At 37.7% G+C, this 20775-nt stretch overlaps 4 protein-coding genes across 6 annotated transcripts; 2 read left to right on the top strand and 2 right to left on the bottom strand.

Annotated features, from left to right (window-relative positions):
* Window positions 1–385: 385 nt before the first annotated feature.
* LOC100243774 (uncharacterized) lies at window positions 386–4410 on the bottom strand. 3 transcript variants are annotated; one of them, XM_019223439.2, is made up of 3 exons: window positions 4050–4318; window positions 2360–2661; window positions 386–2146 (listed from the first exon to the last, which is right to left on the bottom strand). In XM_019223439.2, the coding sequence occupies exon 3, from the start codon at window positions 1741–1743 to the stop codon at window positions 532–534; it is 1212 nt and encodes a 403-aa protein (XP_019078984.1). In that variant the 5' UTR covers window positions 1744–2146; window positions 2360–2661; window positions 4050–4318; the 3' UTR covers window positions 386–531. The 3 variants fall into 3 exon arrangements, with proteins under 3 accessions (XP_019078984.1, XP_002265141.1, XP_059596977.1); XM_002265105.5 differs by lacking the exon at window positions 2360–2661 and having other exon boundaries at window positions 4050–4410; XM_059740994.1 differs by having other exon boundaries at window positions 386–2661; window positions 4050–4204.
* Window positions 4411–7729: 3319 nt separating this feature from the next.
* On the top strand, window positions 7730–13706 carry LOC100259144 (probable serine/threonine-protein kinase At1g09600). Its single transcript, XM_002264455.5, has 8 exons — window positions 7730–9028; window positions 9578–9862; window positions 10162–10479; window positions 11114–11341; window positions 11748–11848; window positions 12063–12177; window positions 12280–12786; window positions 12979–13706. Exons 1-8 carry the CDS (start codon window positions 8564–8566, stop codon window positions 13183–13185), a joined length of 2226 nt encoding a protein of 741 aa, XP_002264491.2. The 5' UTR covers window positions 7730–8563; the 3' UTR covers window positions 13186–13706.
* A 609-nt stretch (window positions 13707–14315) lies between these two features.
* Window positions 14316–15560, top strand: LOC100852653 (glucuronoxylan 4-O-methyltransferase 1). Its single transcript, XM_010659662.3, has one exon. The coding sequence runs from the start codon at window positions 14442–14444 to the stop codon at window positions 15312–15314; it is 873 nt and encodes a 290-aa protein (XP_010657964.2). The 5' UTR covers window positions 14316–14441; the 3' UTR covers window positions 15315–15560.
* Window positions 15561–16041: 481 nt separating this feature from the next.
* Window positions 16042–20447, bottom strand: LOC100248927 (leucine--tRNA ligase, cytoplasmic). The gene is made up of 2 exons (XM_002264630.4): window positions 20308–20447; window positions 16042–19497 (listed from the first exon to the last, which is right to left on the bottom strand). The coding sequence occupies exon 2, from the start codon at window positions 19458–19460 to the stop codon at window positions 16203–16205; it is 3258 nt and encodes a 1085-aa protein (XP_002264666.1). The 5' UTR covers window positions 19461–19497; window positions 20308–20447; the 3' UTR covers window positions 16042–16202.
* Window positions 20448–20775: the final 328 nt, after the last annotated feature.

Genomic DNA, 20775 nt, shown 5'->3' with positions numbered 1-20775 from the left:
AGTAAATTTCATAGGAAACTTCCATCTTTCACAAGAAAGCCGAGATTTCAGCCTAATAATTCCACCTTCCACGCTTGGACTACTTGTATTTTCTCTAACCAGAAAAAAGAGGTAGGAATGTGGGCCCAACTCATCTTATATCATGACAATTTTTCAAAAAAAAAAATACATGTATCCTATTCCTATAGCTAAATATGCAAAATCTCTTCCTAGTTTCTTTTTCTACCAAAACAAGCACAAAATATCGAGATCCCAACTGATGAAAGGATTGATATGGCCTCAGCTCTAAGCAAAAAAAGCCTAAATGTTACAGGAATGAAAATGAAGAAATAGCAAAGATGGTGAATTCCACCCAAGGGTAAATTAAAACAAAACAAGCAGGTGGTAGCAGGCAAAACCAGCATATCTCAAATAGAAACAAAAAGCCAAGAATAGAGAGATCCTTATTGAAACTAAACCCTTTACAAACAGTTTTTTTCCTTAACCACAAAACTGAATCTTTACCACGACTTCCCAGTTTGTTGTTTGATTCTAAGGTCCATGAACTTGGGCGCGAGGGACCATTGGCCAGCCAAGAGGTCGAGGTGAGCCTGGAGGGGTTGCATGCCGGCTAGGAGAGAAGAGGCTAAGTTCAACATATGTATCCACTGAGGTTCCATCTTTCTCCACAGTTCGAAAAGAAATTGATCCACGCTTTGTTGAGGCATCAGAGTTTCTCTCAGGGCTAACTCCCATACTTTCCCCAAGAAGGCTCTGGTTAGCAATAAGAGAAATGGTTTCATTGTGGTCATCACTAATCCTTCTCCTAGCCTCCAAATCCAGCAGACTCCTCAGGGCTAAAGAATCTGCAACCGGGCAATATACAAGCATCCAAATGCTCACCCCAGCACAACATAGAAGGGAAAGAAAAGCCAAGAATGCAAGTGCTTCAAACACAACCTGCTCTGGCTTATATAGAACTGATAAACCAAGCAAAAGAACCCTTAACGGAAGAAAACCTGACACCGAGAATATCAATGTGTAAACTCTCCTTTGCAAACCCTTATTGATGACCAAGTTCAAAATCCGCCTCCCAAGCCAGAACAAATAGGTAGTTAGGACAGTGGCAAAAAACCCCAGGAGAATAGTACTCAGTAAAGGGTAAGTGCAGAGCGCAATATCATCATCACCATCCTTCATCCTAGAAGGAACAGCTGTGCTTGTAAAATAGTGCGGCAATTCAAATGTATTATTCTTACCCTTGTTAAAGTCGGGTCCAATTAGAATAACAATGAGCTGAAGAGCAAACACTGGGAGACAACAGAGAAAAACATAACCAGCTGTTTTTCCATTCCATTTCTGGCTTAAAATCCCCGAATCCATCTTCTGTAAGGGTGCACGAAGTAGAAACACAAGGGTGAGGAACAGGCAAGGTTCGGCAAACCCCAGATTTGAAACAATGTAATACTTGCAGACTGTTTCCTGCCATTTCAAGTTAAGGGCATTCAATACTCTTCCCTCACTTCTCAACAAACTTAACCGAATAATCTCACCAAAACCCCACCAGATTGCAAACAAGATAAATATGATTCGGATAATCCAAGGACCGCTAAAATAACCAAGTTGAACGAAACCTCGGCTATGGATGCGAGTGCGGAAGTAACACGAGTAAATGATGCAAAGAAAACCGAGAAGAGTCAAAAGAGAAACTAGGCAAATTGTCACCACACCGAATGCATCGGCAGCTAATCTCGTCAGGGGCATTACCCGAAGCACAGATTCCACGCATGCTCTCTGCCAGCATGGATACAGAAAATTCCTCCAGTAATGTATGGGCTTTGCTTCTCAAAGTAAACGAGAATTAAAGAAGCAGTTCCCCAAAAAATACTGGATGGCTCGAGTCAAACCCAACGTAACGATATATAATCACTCAAGATGACAATCCAGCAATCATGTAGCGAAACCCCCATCAGCTAATCACAGTTCCACCAACCTACAAGAAGCAGTGACTTCCTGTTTCATCTAATGTGCAACTCTCTCTTCATTTGTATGGTGAGAAATTGGCGAGGCAAATGCATTATCCAGCTCAAAAGTAACTATACTGAGAATGGGGTTTGAGCTTACATCAGTCAGAAGAGCCTTTTATTTGATTGTCCAGCCCAGCCACCTACAGCACAGATATAAATAAACTCAATAATGAGCCAAAAAGGATATAAAATGATGAGAGCATAAGAAGGGAGTTTATCAGCTCATCATCTACAATACTCCAACGTGATACTTTTTAAGCAATTAAACATCAAATCCCATCATTGACATTAACTTTGTCAAGAGAAAGCAACTTCAAAGAAACCATATGAGAAAATATGTAAGCCTCAAATACCATCTCATAGGATCATCCAGTAATACCAACCATAATCCAGAAACTCTAGCCTCACTTGGCAGCACTTTTTCAAGGCTTGCAAATTTTTGCACCACCAGACAAGCTCAAGTAAAAGCAGAGGGCAAAAGCATCAATTCAATCCAACAGTTTGAACACTCCTTCAATTTACCATACATGGAGGGGCCAATCATTTTTCTTATGTGCTACAGGTTAACAGATAGCAATAGAGAGGTGGTACCAGACAACAGAAAGACTTAAGTCAACCTAACCCCTTGTTTATTTTTCTCGCTCCGTGCCAACCACTGCATTGAAATTTTATAAAAAAAAAATGATGAAAAAAATGTATAAAATTTTACAAATGATTCAAAACTACTCTAGGACGTCACAAATGAAAGATATCAACCAAAAATATCAAGAAAAATTTGTCCCAGATCATATACTATGTATGTTTTTGAAAAGCCATTTATATCTTTTACAAAAAAGGCATACTTTTTGGCAAAAAAATTATCATAATGACATCAATCCTCAACTATTCCACAAGATAGAATCCCATTAACTTTACCATTCAAGTTTCCATATGAACCATCATTCATGTTTTATTCACAATACTCAAAGTCATACATATAAGTCAAATTCCAATTGAAAACCTTTATGAACTATGACAAAAATTATGCACAAACTACTTTACAAAGGAAGAACAGTTTGCAGTGAAACAGTTAAACTATTAGTAAACCAACAAACAGTGCTCCCTGTAATCATACATGGCTTCTTTTTATCAGGCCTTTTCAGGACACTTGTGAATCTAGTGATATCCATTTTTTCCCTATTGTTTGACAAATGTTCCTCCGTGGTCCTCCTATAGTAGCATTACAATTGTTCCCTAATATTTCTCTTATAACTCTAAATCCTCTTTCCAATTGAAAAGCTCCAAAAGATTAATCCATCATTATTTCACATTTCCTAGCTTATCTGCTCCCCTTGACTGTTAAACAAACGCAGAATCAATAAAAGAAATAAAAATTCAAAATCCCACAATTTCCATTGTTTGGCCCCTAAGAAAATAAAGACACCTCTCTTAACAACCCCCCCCCCCCCAGTCCAACCATTCAAAATAAAACCCAAGATCCAAAAATTTTTTTTCTTTTCCTCAGTTTATCCAGAAACATAAACGTTCTCCCAAAGAATCACCCTTTAGACCAATTCCCCCACAAAAATTCAAAAAAAGAAAAAGTAAGAAACCAAATATCAACCTACACCTATCACTGCCAAATCCAATCATTCAACCCAAAACACAAGATTCAAAATGTTTTTTTCTTACCCCTTCCTTTCCCACCAACCACAGCCAAACTAAAATCCTCCCACAACATCACCCATACACCAATTCCAGCACATATATTCAAAAAGAAAAAAATAAAACCAAAAATAAAAAGCCCGCTTAACCAAGGCTTATCCAACCATCCAAGATCCAAAATGCTCCCTAAAAACTCCAAATTCCACCACAAATATCCCCCAAACAAAAAAAAAACACCAAACCACAAACCGAACCACAAATTAACTAGTATTTCAACATGAACACCTCCGCCGATCCACACAATCCCAAACAAGCAAAAAAAACAACAAAAGAACGAAACCCTAATTACATCAACAAGTGAACGAAATTGAGAGAAAAGCAGATCAATCGAGAGCTTACAAAACGGAGACTAGTGATCCGGCGAGGTCGAGCGACGAGGGAGGAGATCAAGAAACCCTAATGGGAGAAATCTAGAGAGAGAAATTAGAAAGAAAGAGAGGCTGAGAGAGAGGAGAGAGGGGCGGGGGGATCTGTGAACGTAGATAGAGGACTAAGGAGTGGGACTTTGTTGGTGACAGGCTGGATACAGCTGTGTTTTCCGAGCCTCCAGGCTCGGTCCAAAAGCCCTCGCTGCGGGAGCCCCCGAGCCTACCTGGCATTTCTCGCTGGCGGCGAGTTCGGGAAATTCCTCTGGTGGTCTTCTCGTCAGTGGGGTCCATCCCTACCGTCCGCTCTTGTCTTGATGATTCATGGAAATGCTGGGGTTCCGTGTGTGTACTTACACCTGATCCCAGCCCATTAAAATTAGACATAGTTTTATTTTTAATATAGAATTTAGAATTAAAAAAATCTAATTATTGGAATTTTCAAAATTATTATATTTTACGCCTTTATTTTTCGAAAATTTTAAACTAAAAACAATTTTAAAATTAGAAAATTATTTATTAAAAATAAAGCTTAACTGGTTTTTATTTTAAATATGACATAAAATGAAAAAAAAATTATTAAAATTATGGTATTTTAAATTTTAATTATATATATAAATTATATATAATTTATATTTGGTAAATATTTATTTATAAGATTAAATCTTTAGAAATAATTTTAAATTGGGGAAATTCTTTTGGTGGTCTTTTGTTGGCTCGATCTGAACCGTTCATTCCAACTGTTATGATCTGTAGTCTTCTTTAGATGTAAAAATCAACGGTCAGCTTTGATTCATAGATTAAATTATTATTTTATTTTTATTAATAAATTAATAACCTTATTATGATAGGCTTACTTACAAGAAAATCTCTAGATGTTAATATATTTTTTTTGTATAAAAATTTGGTAATAAATAAAGTGAATTTAATTGGAAATAAATTAATGAATAATATATTTTAAGAGATTTTTAGAAACAAAATAATAAAAAAATTGTAAAAATTATTAGTAAAAGAAATTGAAAACTTAATAAAAAATTATTCTTCTATAAGACCAGCTTGTCTATAAGACCTACCCGTTAGATTTCCAAACAATCCGTGCAGCGAAACAAATAAAGTGAATTTAATAGGAAATAAATCCACAAACAATATATTTTAAGAGATTTTTAGAGGAAAAAAAAAAAAGTAGGAATTGTAAAGATTATTAGTAAAAGGAATTGAAAATTTAATAAAAAAAATAATTAGTGGGTTTTATTATTAAGTAATAATTATAAAAAATATGAAAATTTTCATACATGTTGAATAAATATTTTTTTTTTGTCTTTTTTTCCCTTTTTTAATCTTGAATTATTTGAGATCTAAATGGAGTATAAATAAAAGTTCACTTTATAAAATCTTAACTAATTCTCCTTTTTATTTAAGCAGTATAAATGGATAGAAAAATGAAAAAAATAAATAAATTTAAAATATCTTCTTATATGATTTGCTACAAACGATCTAGTTTAAATTTATTTTTCTTTATAAATAAAAAATGTTGAGTGTATGATTAAAAGTTATAATAAGTCGGGATATTTAGTAAATCAAATTAATCATTTAATTAAGATCATTAAACAAATTAAATATGTTTGGTAAAATAACTTATATTATAATTTAAAATAGAAATAATATAATATACTAAATGAAAATAGTTAATTTATAACCAAAACTCATATTTTTGTAATCAATTTATTTATTTATAATACTTTAAATATGAATGTTTCTCGATAAAATTATTATTTAAAATTAATGAAAATATAAATATTAATTAAAATTAATGACGATAAATATATGAATTTGATGACTTTATCAAATAATCTTAATACTATTAAAGTAAAAATAAGTAAGTTTTAATTAATAATTTAACTACTTCATTAGTAATAAATATTAAATTTTATCAAATACTTAAGTGATGTTTAATAAACTAAGGTGGTGTTTGTTTTTTGGCTGAATAGAAAAAGTCAAATATTTTGGTTTTTTCTATTCAGCTAAAAGTACCTTATTGATACTAACCAACATAATTAAAGTGAACTTATTATCAATAAGTTTAGTTTAATGATGTTGATTGATGTCAATGAGTTACTTTTAGCTGAATAGAAAAAACTAAAATATTTGACTTTTTCTATTAAACCAAAAAACAAACACAACCTAACTTATAAACTTAAAGTGGCTTAATAACTTAATTTAAGTTTATTAAATAAATTAAATATGTTTAGTAAGATAACTTAATGACATGACTTAAGATAAAAAATAAAAAAAGACAAGTAATTTATCCTTAGGTCCACATTTTTATTTTATATTTTTATCTTATTTACCCTAATTATCTATACGAAATCTCTTTCTACTTCATAACCCTATTGTTACTCGATTTTATTCACCCTAATTACAATTTATAAAAATAAATATGTCAATTTAATGATTTATAATAAATTTAAAATTTATAACTTAAATATAATTTAACTTAAAGTTAATTAAGTTACCAAATAATAACTTAATCATTAAATTTCACCAAACACTATGTTAAAACGCTACTTTTATTTCAATATATCTTGAGTATAACAAAATTAAATTAATTAATTAATTTTTTATTTTTTTTATTTTTAGAGAAGGAACTCAAATGCCTTGTGGAATAATTTAATAATTTTTTAAATTAACTTTTCACGACTCCTAACCTCATCTCTTTTTCAACCAACCCATATCTTGCCTCCATATTCAATTTCTTCAACTTATAGTCAAATTATTTTATTGCTCTTTTTTTTTTTATTAACATATTAATAAATTATAATATACCATACATCCCTTTCCCATTTTGCCCTCACGTGTGAGACCATCTTCAACCTTTTCCCAAGTGCATTCATATGGGAGGTAATTAAATGTCAAATCAATCAATTATAAGTTAAGGCATCATTATAATTTATTTATTTTTAATTGATTTCATATTAAGATAAATACAAATGCTTTGCCATCAATTTTAGTTGTGGGTGCCATGTCATCAATTTTTGTGATTTATTTTATGTTTTTGTGATAGAAGATGGTTCCTAAATATATGGGGAAAAAATTAATATTCAATTTTTAATACTAAATTAATATTATATTTTTGAAAATTATAAAAGGGTTGTTGTGGGTGCCATCTCATCAAGTTTTGTGATTTATTTTATGTTTTTGAGATAGAAGATGGTTCCTAAATATATGGAAAAAAAATAATATTAATTTTTTAATACTAAATTAAGATGATATTTTTGAAAATTATAAAAGGGTTGTTGTGGGTGCCATGTCACCAATATCTTAGAGATAATGTCGATGCAATTTTTAGATTAAGATAACAAAAAATGACTTTAGTGTTTTTAGGCCACTAAGATCATTGAGCCCATGCCGGGTCGGATCAGGCCCAATTTAACCCGGCCCTATTGAGGCCCATATAAACAGCCTTCTCTCTCCCTCTCTCTCTCTCTCTCTCCTACTAGTACTAGGAACTTTTCAATGGGCCCATTGGTTGCAACAACAACCCCTATTTGCCACGTGGCAAAACTTAAAAAAAAAAAGGTTGACCCCACGCGCACGTCACGCGACGCCTACCCCCCACTCTGCTCGTGCGGCGCTCGTCAGACAACTCCCCCCTCTCTCGAGAGCCGTGTTCTGTGTGCGCTCTCTCTTTCTACTTTCTATCTCTAGAACTCACATTCTCTATCTAGATTGAGAGAGTTAGGAGAGCTCTCTTTTGAGTTCAGTTCAAATCTTCCCCACTGTTCCTTCCAAATTTCAATCGGTTCTTCGGATTTCTAGGGCTTTACCAGATCCGAAAATCTCTCTAACTCACTCTTGGCTTTCACAACCCACATTCGAGAACTGAAAAAACGATATTTTCCTTTTTTTCCTCCTTTTTAAATTCCATTTTTTTGGGTCTCAGAGAATTGGTTTCACGGAAAATTCGTGACCCAAAACCAGAACTCCTGGATCAGGGTTCAATCTTGCATTGAATTCCCGGTCTGGGGTTCGGCTTTTCCGGGTTTGGGTCATCTCGAAGGGTCTGCATTCCCGTCTGTTTGATGAATTGGGTTGATTTTTGGTGAATTCATTTGGTTTGGGGATCTGGGATTTTGTTGATTGAGTGAAAGAACTTTCTCTGGGTTCGTTGATCTGGGGTCTTTTTTGTATCTCTGGTGCGGCTTTAGCGATTTCTGTTGATTTGGGGATCTGGGGCGTGTCTGATTGAATCAGTGGCTGTGCTTGTACCAAGAATCAATATCAAGAATTCAAATTTACAAGCAATTGTAAGAAAAAAGCTGTGATGATCGGAGTGTTAGTGGTTTTAGAAGGAATGCTGATTCAATCTTGAGCTTAATGTAGCAAGAATTGGCGGAATCACAACTGGGTTTGGTGCTGGGAGCTCTGGGAAGAAGACAGTTTCCTGTTTGGATACAGGGAACTGAGCAGAAGAAACTGTGAGGTAGGATTATGGGCTGCATTTGCTCAAAAGGAAGTTCTGTCAACGAGTATGTTGAGAAGAATGCTAGGGACAAAGAATTGAGCAAAAAATCGTCTAAGCGCCTTGTTGCTTCCTCAAGGAGAGAGGGAGTTGTAGTGGAGGGTTATGGGGGAAGCAATGATGCAACCGCCCGGCTGATACCGACTCAATCAGCCGAGGACAACGCGGCATCCACCCCAGTTTCATGGGATAAGAGGCAGAAGAAATCAATGGCTATTGACAATTCCACGAGGGCCGCGGTTCAAAAACCCTCAACAATGGAAGTTGGGATGAATGCTGGACAACCCCAGATGACTAGGATTGTCAGCATGGGAAACGGGGTTGAAGCAGCTCAAGCTGCTGCTGGGTGGCCATCTTGGCTGACTGCAGTGGCTGCAGAGGCCATCGATGGGTGGGTGCCCCGAAAGGCTGACTCATTTGAGAGGTTGGACAAGGTCAGTTTTGTATCCTTATGATTGTTTGCTTATCTGGATTCTGATTCCTCTGTACTATGACTTGATTTCAGGAAAAAGAAGAATTATAGTTCCCTTGATAAGTCTTCACATTGCACATAATTTGGATTTTTAATTATTGCTTTTGTCAGGATGCATATACTTGTGATTCTCATCTCTTTCTTTATGTGTACTTCAGGCAAAGATTGTGTATAGTCTATTATTGTGTAAAGTTAGTTAACAAACACTACTATGTCTGAGCCTGAGCATACGATTTCACCCAAATCTTTATCTAGAAGATTTTCGAACCTATTGCTTTGGCATATAGTTCTTCCCTAGATTCTTTGCCTGTTTGTGGGATCATTAACTGGACAACTGCCAACTAAATCCACACTTAAAGAAGAACGGGAAACTTAGTTTAAATTTGGTTAGCACCGTCTTTCAGATTTGATTGTCAGTCCATTTAGAAGTAGGATTTAAGTTTAATCTAGGATTTGGTGTTAATTCTATTGATTTTCCTCTATTATTTCATGGACCTTGCTGGTGATGCAGATTGGACAAGGAACTTACAGCAGTGTGTACAAGGCACGTGACCTTGAGACTGGAAAAACCGTTGCATTGAAGAAGGTGAGGTTTGCAAACATGGACCCAGAAAGTGTTCGGTTTATGGCAAGAGAAATCCATATTCTGCGTAGGCTTGATCACCCAAATGTCATGAAGCTTGAAGGTCTGATCACTTCAAGGATGTCTGGTAGTTTATATCTTGTATTTGAATATATGGACCATGATCTTGCTGGACTTGCATCATCACCCAAGATCAAGTTTACTGAACCGCAGGTACCGGCTCCTTCCGTTCTAGTTTTAATCTGTTTATAATATTTGTAATCAATCTTAAGAAAGCAATTAGTCTGATGGAGTTGAACCCACAATTTGAAATAGCTTGTCATAAGATCCCATAAGCCAGTTTGTATGTTGGCACAAAGAGTTAGGTAAATCTTAAAAGCTTCTCAGATCATTGTGGGAATATTGAGGCCTATGGTGAAAAATGAATTAGGTGGATTGATTGAAGCAGAGTGAAATATTATGTATTTCACCATTCCTTTTCTTATATGGGAGTCAATATTTTGGAATTGCAGATAAAATGTTATATGCAACAGCTACTTCGTGGACTTGAACACTGCCACAGTCGTGGGGTTCTTCACCGTGACATCAAAGGTTCAAACCTTCTTATTGATAATAATGGAAATCTCAAGATTGGTGATTTTGGGCTGGCGACATTTTTCCAACCATACCAAAAGCAGCCTCTAACGAGTCGTGTAGTTACTTTGTGGTACCGGCCACCTGAGCTTTTGCTTGGTGCTACATCATATGGAGTTGCTGTGGATTTGTGGAGTGCTGGTTGCATTCTTGCTGAACTGTATGCAGGAAAGCCCATCATGCAAGGAAGAACAGAGGTACTTTCCCATGTGCTTTTCACTTTGTTACAGTATTGAATTCCTAGGAGTACATTTTTTCATCACTTTCATCAATTAAGAACAGTTTTTTCTGCATTTAAGTACAAGTATTAATCAACAACCCTGTCTTTGTGTATGCTCATCTGGGTGCCTGCACATTATAGGTGTGGGCATGCAGGCCAAAGCTCTCCTGAGTAGGGGCTTGTACAGGTCTGATCAGCTGGGATTTTAGGAATTAGCATAACTGCTTTGGCCATTTGTTTTAAAGGCCATTCAATGGGTAGCCCTCCTTGTGGAGTGTTTGAACGTCCAACTGTAATAAGTTCATACAACAGGCAATGTTGATTGATATGCTAATTGATTTCCCTTGTTTTTTGTCCTCTTTTAAGTTTTGAACTAGTTACTTTATTTGGATCAATAATCATGAGAATGTGTTTCAACTTTATGTAAAATGCCGGAAGGACCGGTCTCTTTGCTAGTAAGCATTGTCATCTAGATTTTTGGACACAAGAAAATACATGCTCATGTAGTTTTACTTTGGTATCACTCACTGGCCAAGGTCACATTCCAGTATGTGTTTGTGCATGGATAAGAGATAAAAATTTGATTACTGAGATATATTTCATCATTATAGGTGGAGCAACTGCATAGGATCTTCAAACTCTGTGGCTCACCTTCTGAAGAGTATTGGAAGAGAGCAAAACTTCCACATGCAACCATTTTCAAACCTCAGCATCCTTACAGGCGTTGTGTTGCTGAAACTTTTAGTGACTTCCCTTCACCAGCCTTGTCCCTTATGGATGTCCTTCTTGCAATAGAGCCTGAGCGCCGGGGATCAGCTTCTTCTGCACTTCATAATGAGGTAATCCTCAGTTATTTGAAATTCTACAGTTGTGACCCTATTCTATCTTAGATTCTGCCATTTTAATTAGCTTTTTCCAAGAACCACTTCCTTGGAATCTCTCCCAAAATGTTAATAGGGACTGCTTTTACCATATATCTGATAAATGGTCTTTTAGTATGGGAGATGAAAATGAATAGAAATTGTATCAAGATCTGGGATTGAGGATCCTAGCTTCTGTACTTTTCTCTGAAGGTGGTTTATTCATGAATGATCACAATGAAAATGTATAGAAACCTGCAAAATCTGCTAGCAATGGCCAAAACTGACAATGAACAGACTCTCCATGCATATTTAATTGGAAATTGAAAATTGTGGTTTCAATAAGATTGATTCCCCAAGTTAATCTTTGAGTTTTCTTTTGCAGTTCTTCACAACAAAGCCTCTTCCCTGTGACACATCAAATTTGCCCAAGTACCCACCAAGCAAGGAGTTCGATGCCAAGCTTCGAGAAGAGGAAGCTAGAAGGTAAGGCAAAAAAGAAATAGATTTGCTGATTGTTATACAAATTTGAGGGAATCTCATGATCGTAAATTTATGTAGAAATGATTATTTCTTAATTTTATTGTTTAATCTTGATTTATTTACAAGCATTATCAGTATTGCCATGCCCTTTTCCCCTTCTTTTCACTTAAAAAAAGGAGAAACTGAGTTATGCATTTGTTGTTCATTCAAATACCAGGCGAAGAGCAGCTGGCAGTAAAGGGCGTGGACACGAGTCTACCAGAAAGGTTTCTAGAGAATCTAAAGCAGTGCCAGCACCAGATGCCAATGCTGAGTTGCAGGTGTCCATACAGGTATTTTTCTACCTACAAGGTTTACATGTTGATGTGTCTGCATGTGTGTATATCGTTGGGTTTTTTGTTCATAATTTGTCTTTGTTTTTATGGTTAAATCAGAAGCGTCGAGAGCAATCAAACCCCAAAAGCAAAAGCGAAAAGTTCATCCCAGAAGAGGATGGTGGGTCTGGCTTCCCCATTGAGCCTACCAAAGGGACAACAAGGAATGGTTTCTCCCACTCTGGCAAGTCAATTCACCCCACTGCATTTGGATCTGCAAGAAACATGGATGTGAATGAGGATGAGGCTCAAATGGGTCCTGGTCGTGGGTCTAATTCTTCAAGGAATGGTGCAGAATTGAGGATACAGAAATCCTACTCACATAGGGGAGGATCCCAACTGTCCATGTTTTCTGGGTCAGTTGCAGTTCAAGGCTCTTCACGGTTTGACAATGACAGAGAGAATGGAATGAATCGGCACTGGCCAGAGGAGCGCTGCAATGCCAGATATAACGAGCTGGGTGGTGCTGAGTCCTCGGAGAAGCACCAGTGGTCTCACCATTTGCTGGACAGGCCAAAGTCTTCTCACAAGAAGGATGAACAACCCTCTGAAAAGGGGTCATCAATGGTAAAGAAATTATCAAAAATTGAATTAATCAGATTTCTTTCACCTAACAGAGTGAGGGTTTTCGTTGATCTTATTGTCACATCTATCTAGGCATCTCATTTTGGCCTTAAAAAACCCTATTAGAAGTTTCAATTACTAATTTTTTTTAGAGTCATGTACTGATCAGTTGCCGTTGTTTGTGATGAATCCTAGGGTTACGCCCCAAAGAAGAATCGGATTCACTACTCAGGACCATTGATGCCTCCTGGGGGAAATCTTGAGGAAATGCTCAAAGAGCATGAGAAACAAATCCAACTTGCTGTCCGCAAAGCTCGTCTTGACAAAGTGAAGACCAAGAAAGCATACAATGACAACGGACAAACTGAATCGCTACTTCCCCATGGGAGAAACAACAGGTAACCCTTGAGTGGGGATTACTGGCAAACTTGATTTGGATCCAGAAGCTCCAGAAGAACAGTTCTCATATTAGGAACTGATCGTCCTTTCCATCACCAGAAGCAAAAACTTGGGGTTTATGATCAGATACCTATTATCTAAATCCTAGATATGCCATAAAGCTTGGATCATACCGAGAAGCTTTACGCAATTCAGAAAGATGGACAAATAAAATCCATGGCCAATGACTATACAAAATGATCTGGTGGTGATTATTGGGCTTCTTGATACGCTGGTCAGTTATTTGGTTGCTGGAAGGGGGGAGCTAAGGGGAGTCAATTGCTGGAAAATATGCTTTGTACAGCTGAAAACTGGTTTGCTCATTCAATTTTTTTCACCCCATTTGATGTAAAGGCTAAGCCCATCCTTCCAAAGCTTGAATGAATTTATAAGCACAGTCCACTATGTGATTCAAACCACAGAAGAACACAGTTTCTGACAAGAAATACATCAATATAACTGATTTGTTCTTGCTTGTTGGCAAACTACTCCTCGTTATGCCATCAGCATACCATTCAGGTTCTACAGTTAAATGATTGTATCAGTTTTTTAGTACATCCTGTGTTGTATACATAGTGTACACAATATTAGCATCCATGGTCAGTTTCAAAGGATGGAAAAACTGGTGTTCAGGTTAATTTTCATTTTCCAGATCCCAACTTCAGACTTTCCCTTTCATTTTCTCACATCCCTTTTCCAAGCCCTTCCTTTTCAGTGACGGATGTAGTAACTGAAAGGCCCAGGTTAAGGATGTCAAGGTTTTGAGCACAATATAAAAATGTCTAACTGCATTTCCTGATGTTTAGCAGAACAATGTAGGACAAACTAACCAAAAAAAATAAAATTGACCAAAGATGCATAGCAACTTACCAGACTATTGATAATGTATGAGTAACCAAAAAGATTAAATGGACAAGTCATAGAACTCTACCAAACTTACAGATCTACCAACCACCCTTTTTGCTTAATCCAAACTCTTTTTAGCTCTATTGTCATCATCAGTCATGCAGTTTTCTTTGCTTCATTTCCAAGCATTACAGCAACCACAACCTTCACCTCTCACCTCAACTCACACCCCTATCTTTCTTCAAAAACATATAACTTTATGTACAACCCTAAACTCCATCTTTTTCTTTCACTTTCATACCCAACGATACAAAAAAGGAGCAGTTCAGTCTCTCCAACTCTCATCCCCACAAAGCAGTTTTACACAGGGAAACATGAGGCCTAAATCCCAAGCCCTCAACCTTAGGCTCCTTCTCCTTGGCATCTTCTTTTCCTTTGTCCTTCTGTTTGCATTAAGATCAAGCTTATCATCTCCCCAGGAAGACCTGTCTCCCATATCACCAACTTCTTTACCAAAGGTTTCAAATACCATAAAAGAAGGAAAGGCAGCAAACTGCTCACCAACTTGCACCAAGATCCCAACCTCATTAGCTCAAGCCCTCATTCACTACACAACCTCAACCATTACCCCGCAACAAACTCTCAAAGAAATCTCAGTGACATCCAAAATTCTAGTGAATAAGTCCCCATGCAACTTCTTAGTTTTTGGCCTAGGTCATGACAGCCTCATGTGGAGGGAACTCAACCATGGTGGACGTACAATTTTCCTAGAAGAAGATGAGGCATGGATTGAGCAAATCAGACAGCGTTTCCCCAAGTTAGAATCCTATCATGTCATGTATGATAGCAAAGTGAACCAGGCTGATAATCTCATGGAGGTTGGCAAAGGGCCAGAGTGCATAGGGGTTGGTGATATAAGACACTCTACATGCCAACTTGCCCTGAAGGGTTTGCCTAATGAGGTTTATGACATAAAATGGGATTTAATTATGGTTGATGCTCCAACAGGTTACTATGAGGAGGCACCTGGGAGGATGGCTGCCATATATACAGCAGGGATGATGGCGAGGAATAGAAAAGATGGAGAGACTGATGTATTTGTGCATGATGTGAATAGGGTGGTGGAGGATAAGTTTTCCAGAGCATTCTTGTGTGATGGGTACATGAGAAAACAAACAGGGAGGTTAAGGCACTTCAGAATTCCAAGTCACAGGGATGGCTCAGCCAAGCCCTTCTGCCCTTTGTAATTTTTTGCTGCTCATCTGTTTTTGCCCATGTAAGGGAAGTTGAGTAATTTTTTTTTCAGGCGAAATGATCTAATGAGCAATGAGTTGTGGAGATTTATATGCTCTACTCAATCGAAAGGTAGAGCAACAGAAATATTGTTGAACCTCAACAACAGTCAGAATGGAATGCAATAAAAAAGGAAAACTTCTTTTATAGGAGTGCAACATGAAATGAAATTAATATCCATTCGGGTTTCCAATTTCTTATGTTACATACTGAATTCATCTTTTATTTCAGTCCATATTGTTCAATAAATTGCATTGCAGGAGCAGCATGACTTTACCGGGTTCATTTCAGATCAAGAAGCCCGATGTAATTCCAGTCCATTGCAAAAGTAAGGGAAATATGACAAGGAAGAACAGAATGTCCCTAGAACAGTTTAACCAAACAGGTACAGTCCCTTTCTTGGATGCAATGTGTCTATCTAAAGGCACTCACACTGTGTGCAAAGAGTGACAAAAGAGATCTCCAGAGGGTTGAGGGGCAAGTGATTGGAGGTGACATGAAAAATGAGAAAAAACGCTAAGGTTCTAGCTTAAATCCTAATTGATTGCTTATAAATGGTGGCAAACAAATTAAAGTTTGCATTCTTACAAATACAAGGGTTGGAATGGAGGTTGCACGTCTCACCACCTTTTCTTCTTTGCCTTCAATTTCTCATCAAAAAAACAGCGAAAAAGAAAGATGGAAAGAAAGCTTTTGCACTCAAATTCCAAACACAAGCAAATTATCAACCATGTTAAAGCAAATACAGTTCATTCCCAAAACAAAAATGCATATAGTATGCAAATATAAATAATCAAAGACCTGTTAAGCTATAATGTATTGAGATGCTTCAAAGAAATTCCTCAAATAGTCAGGAAGATTGCAGTTGGATTTCCGGGAGATGGAGGATTCTGATTTAACAGTGATACCAGATTACCAGCTTTAGCAAGAGCATCAGGATCTGTACCAGACAAAATTTCCACCTGTTCAAGACCCAGCTGTCTCTTAATCAGGTCCAAGTTCCCGCGAAGGACCTCAATCTCACCAAATGGTAGCCTCAGATCCAAGGCCTGAGGTCCAAGGGCAACTGCTTCATCCTTCTTAAACCTCAAGAAAGGCATACAGAGCTTTTGAACTTGTTTAGAGTTTGTAGCCTGACCAACAGAACTCCTCTGTAATGCCTCCAATATTTCTTTGTCTGCTGCAAAAGTACGGTTTCTACTGTCAAATTTGCTTTGGAGTATTCTCAAGCACTCTTCTTTCCATCCGTCATATTGCTCATTCACATAAATCAAGCCTTTTAGGTTGCTTTCAGTCAAGGAAGTAACCGGAGCCCCCTTTTTATTAGCCTTCTTCGAACCTAGAATTTGCTTTTGAAGCAGCTTCCTCATCAGAACTATTGAGTCTTGCAAATATTTATTAGCTGCCTTGAGGGTTAAATCAGGTGAATCAGCAGTAGGCCAGCCTGCATGCACCGCAAACCCATCCTTCTTCAAAATCTCCCTCCGAACATATTCTGCATAGTGTGGGCAGATTGGAGTGATAAGGCATGTCTGCACATCCATAAACCGCCACACTAAATCATGGTTCATGCCCCCAGCACCACATGAGAATCTATACTCATCCCTAGCAGCTTGAAGATCATAAAATCCAGTTTTGAGAGCCTCTCGAAACATGCAGTTCCGATAATGCTGCTCAGTCAATGTGACAGCAATATTTATCTCATTTGCAAACACCTGGTCAGCATAGGTAGATAAGGCACCTGTTCTCAAAGATGCTTCAGCCTCCAGAACTTCCTCCATCCATGAAAGCTCTTTTGTGAGCCGCAGTATTGCAGCATTAGCTGTCTCAAATACAAAATTTGCATCATCAACGCCATCCCCAGCATCAGCCAAAGAGAAACGTGTTGCATCAGCAGAGAATTCCTCAATTGCCTGACGCAAAGTTCTGAAATTTCCAGTAGACTTGGACATCTTCTCAGAATTAAGCATGATGTGCCCATTGCATCTAAACCCACGAGGCCAATGGTTTTTGGACATTATCGCTGTATGGTTGTAGATGCAAAACGTTAAATGATTCTGGATGAGATCTTTCCCAGAGACACGAAGATCAAATGGATACCAATATTCAAACTCTTGCTTCATCTTATTAAGAATAGATGAAGGGATATCTGATGAGGTGGGATACGGTCCACCAGAGAAGAGAAAATCCCAAACCTCATCTGTCATTTGCTCTGGTTTTACTGAAGAGGTTCCGGATCCATACAAGTCTCCATTCTGCAATATATGAGCAACAGTGTAATAGGCCATGTAAATGGTGGAGTCGGATAAGGATTCAACAAGGAACTCTTCATCCCAAGGAAAACGAGTTCCAAGCCCAAATGAACGTGAGCAAGCCCACTGGTTAAGCCAGCTTAAGGTGTGCTCAAAGCCATGCCGTGTCTCATCAGAGTAGAGATTCATGTTAGACAAACAGTCCTCAGCCAATTTCTTCCATTCCGGTTCCCCATAAATGATGTACCATTGATCAGTCAGAGCCACAACGCATTCGTCCCCTGATCTTGACATCACTCGCTTCTCGGGTTCACTATACACGATTGCTTGGCCAATCTCTATAAGCTTGCTCCTGATCAAGGGCTTTGCTTCTTGAACTTTTCTCCCAGCAAATTCTCCAACAAGCATTGTTCCTTCAGTAAATCCTCTCAAGTATGTCAACCTCTTTGCTTCTGCAAGCTTCTCTTTCTCATTCTGGCTCTTGATCTTCAGATCATTACAAACTTTTTCAGCAGACCTGTCTCCGTATTCTGGGATGTCAATGATAGGTATAATCTCAAAGGGCATAATCCATTCATCCTTCACACCATACTTTGCCCTAAAAGCTGGCTTTGATTTCAAATCATGCAGGGCCATGTAATCATCAGGAGCATCACTTGGAACACTGGTCACAATCCCTGTACCTTTGTCAGTTAGGATGCTCAACATGGGTAGAGAATATATGATCTCATTGAATGAAAGAGGGGACTTTAAGGGTAGACCAATAAGATCATATCCAGTTAGCTCAACTAAGCAAGTAGGTTTCTCTGGCACCTTGGAGAAATTCTGATATGCAAGATTAAGAGCTGCTCTTTGAGTGATGATAAACACTTCATCATCATTGATTTCAAAGGCTCCATACTTCCCATCAGGCAATACCCAGGCATTTGTTTGGCCGTACATGGTCTCAGGCCTCAATGTTGCAGCAGCTAAATACACCTTTTTGCCCTCCAAAGAGCTCAATTTAGGAGGATAAGGTGAAACTACTTCCATTTTAATGAGTGTATACTCTTGGGGCTGAACTCCTTCACCTGATGCCCTGTCATGATCTGCACATGGCTGGCCATCTAAGGGAGAGTAGATTGTGTATCTAACATCTTTGACAATCTTACCTATTGCTTTCAACTTCCTCATCTGCCACTTTATGAAATTATCATAGTATGGATTCATATCTGTAGTGATGAAGGAGCGTCTCCAGTCGCAACCCAAGCCAAAAGCCTTAAGGTCTTCCATGGCCAATGGGGGGAAGAAAGATAACCAGTTATATGGATTTTGGAACTTCGAAATCTCACTATCAGAAAGGCCAAAACTCCGCATTATTTCCCACTGGTACATTTGTCCACTTGACTTTGATGCAGCCTTTGACTTCTTGCCCTTAAACTTATCAGGCAATGCTGGTGCCCCTCCATTGGGATCCTCAGGTTCTGGTTCTTCCCCAGGTTGTTCCTCCACCTCAGTAGGAAATACCGGTGGATCCCCAAATTGCTGGATCTCCCATGCCAATTTATCAGCCGAGGCCTTAATGGGCATACCCGTGCAGTGGAAACCAAAAGGCAATAGTACATTAGCACCTCTCAGCCTATGAAAAGCTGCAGCAAATTCAAGCTTGGACAGTGAGAATGCATGTCCGAGATGCAGAAAACCATTCATATATGGATACGGAAAATTTCCAAAGAATTTCTCTCCAGGCTCAGGAGGTTTTTCACCAGCTTCAGCTCTAAAAACATCTTTCTCCTCCCACCAGTTTCGGACCTTCACCTCAATCTCAAGAAGCCTGTCCCTCCTAGCAAAGCTTTTGCTACCCTCCATCTCTACTCCAATCCCGTTACTAGAAAGCTGACAAAACCTGTAAAAGACAGTACCACCATAACCAATACTGCTACACCAGGAAAAATACACGAGACATAAACAATTACAAGGGAAATACACCAGCAGTCAGAACCACTGAACATGTTAGAACTGGTAAAACCTGAAAGCCTAACCAACAGAACACACAGAAAACAATTGAAAAAAAAAATGAAAATTTTTTTTCAAGAAAATAATCAAACAAAAATCAATGACAACAACAACATCAATATGAGATTCAGGCCAAAACCCATAAATACGAACACATCAGATACAGTCCAAACTCTCATCAAAGAATTTCCCAATCCCCTCGATCCCCAAAAATCAATAGAAAGTCAATGACATGCTGTCCGCAAAGCTCGTCTAGACAAAGTGAGTACCCGGAAAACATAAAATGACTACGGACAAACTGAATCGCCACTTCCCCATATGAGAAACAGCAGGTAACCCTTAAGAGGATATTCCCCTCGAACCTAATTTGGATCCAGACCTATTGGGAAGTAACACTCCTGTTCGTTCCCAGAAGCAAAAACTAGGGTTCATTAAGTTTTGATTTCTCTCAGTCAGCAATCAAATACCTACCATCAACATCCTAGATACACTAATATGTTGTTGGGTTGCTGGTAGGGAAATGAAGGGGAATCAGTTGCCGGGAAATAAGCTTCGTACAGCCGAAAACTGGTTTGCTCATTCAACTTGAATTATAGGCTAAGCCAATCCACAAATCCCCAGAAAACAGCAGAAAACCAAAATTGAACGATGGGAAACAAAGCCAAAGTCATCAAATTTTGTGAATAACTTGCGTACTAACCTCTGAATCAAAGCAGATTTGTGAAGGGCATTTGCTGACAGCTTGCGTAGACTCTGTCTGAAGATAAGAGACGCCAGGGAGAAACACTAGGGTTTTTGAGACGAAGAGAAAAGGTTTTTGGTGTGTTCTGTGGGCTGATTGTATGCAGTTGAGACCAGGTACGTTACTGTAAATCTCCAATAAATAAGGCCCACATCAGCAAAAACGGCAATTCCATGTGGCAGCTCTCCATTGGGTAAACTACATCAATAACTTAAAATTTAGGACCGATTTGGAAACTGTTTTTGGATAACAATTTTCTATTCTTCAGCACAAAAAAATGAAAAACAGAGGAAATATATTTAACAATAAAAAGTTGTTTTTTATTTTCTATTTTTAAAAACAGAAAATAAAATATTTTTTAAGAACATTTTTTAGTTGTTTTACATTATTTTTATTTGTTTTTTAAAAATTGTTTTAAGAAATAAT

Source organism: Vitis vinifera, chromosome 12, assembly GCF_030704535.1.
Source record: "Vitis vinifera cultivar Pinot Noir 40024 chromosome 12, ASM3070453v1".
Classification (NCBI taxonomy): domain Eukaryota; kingdom Viridiplantae; phylum Streptophyta; class Magnoliopsida; order Vitales; family Vitaceae; genus Vitis; species Vitis vinifera.
The sequence above is the reverse complement of the archived record's forward strand: the minus strand, read 5'-3'. Positions and strand labels throughout refer to the sequence as shown.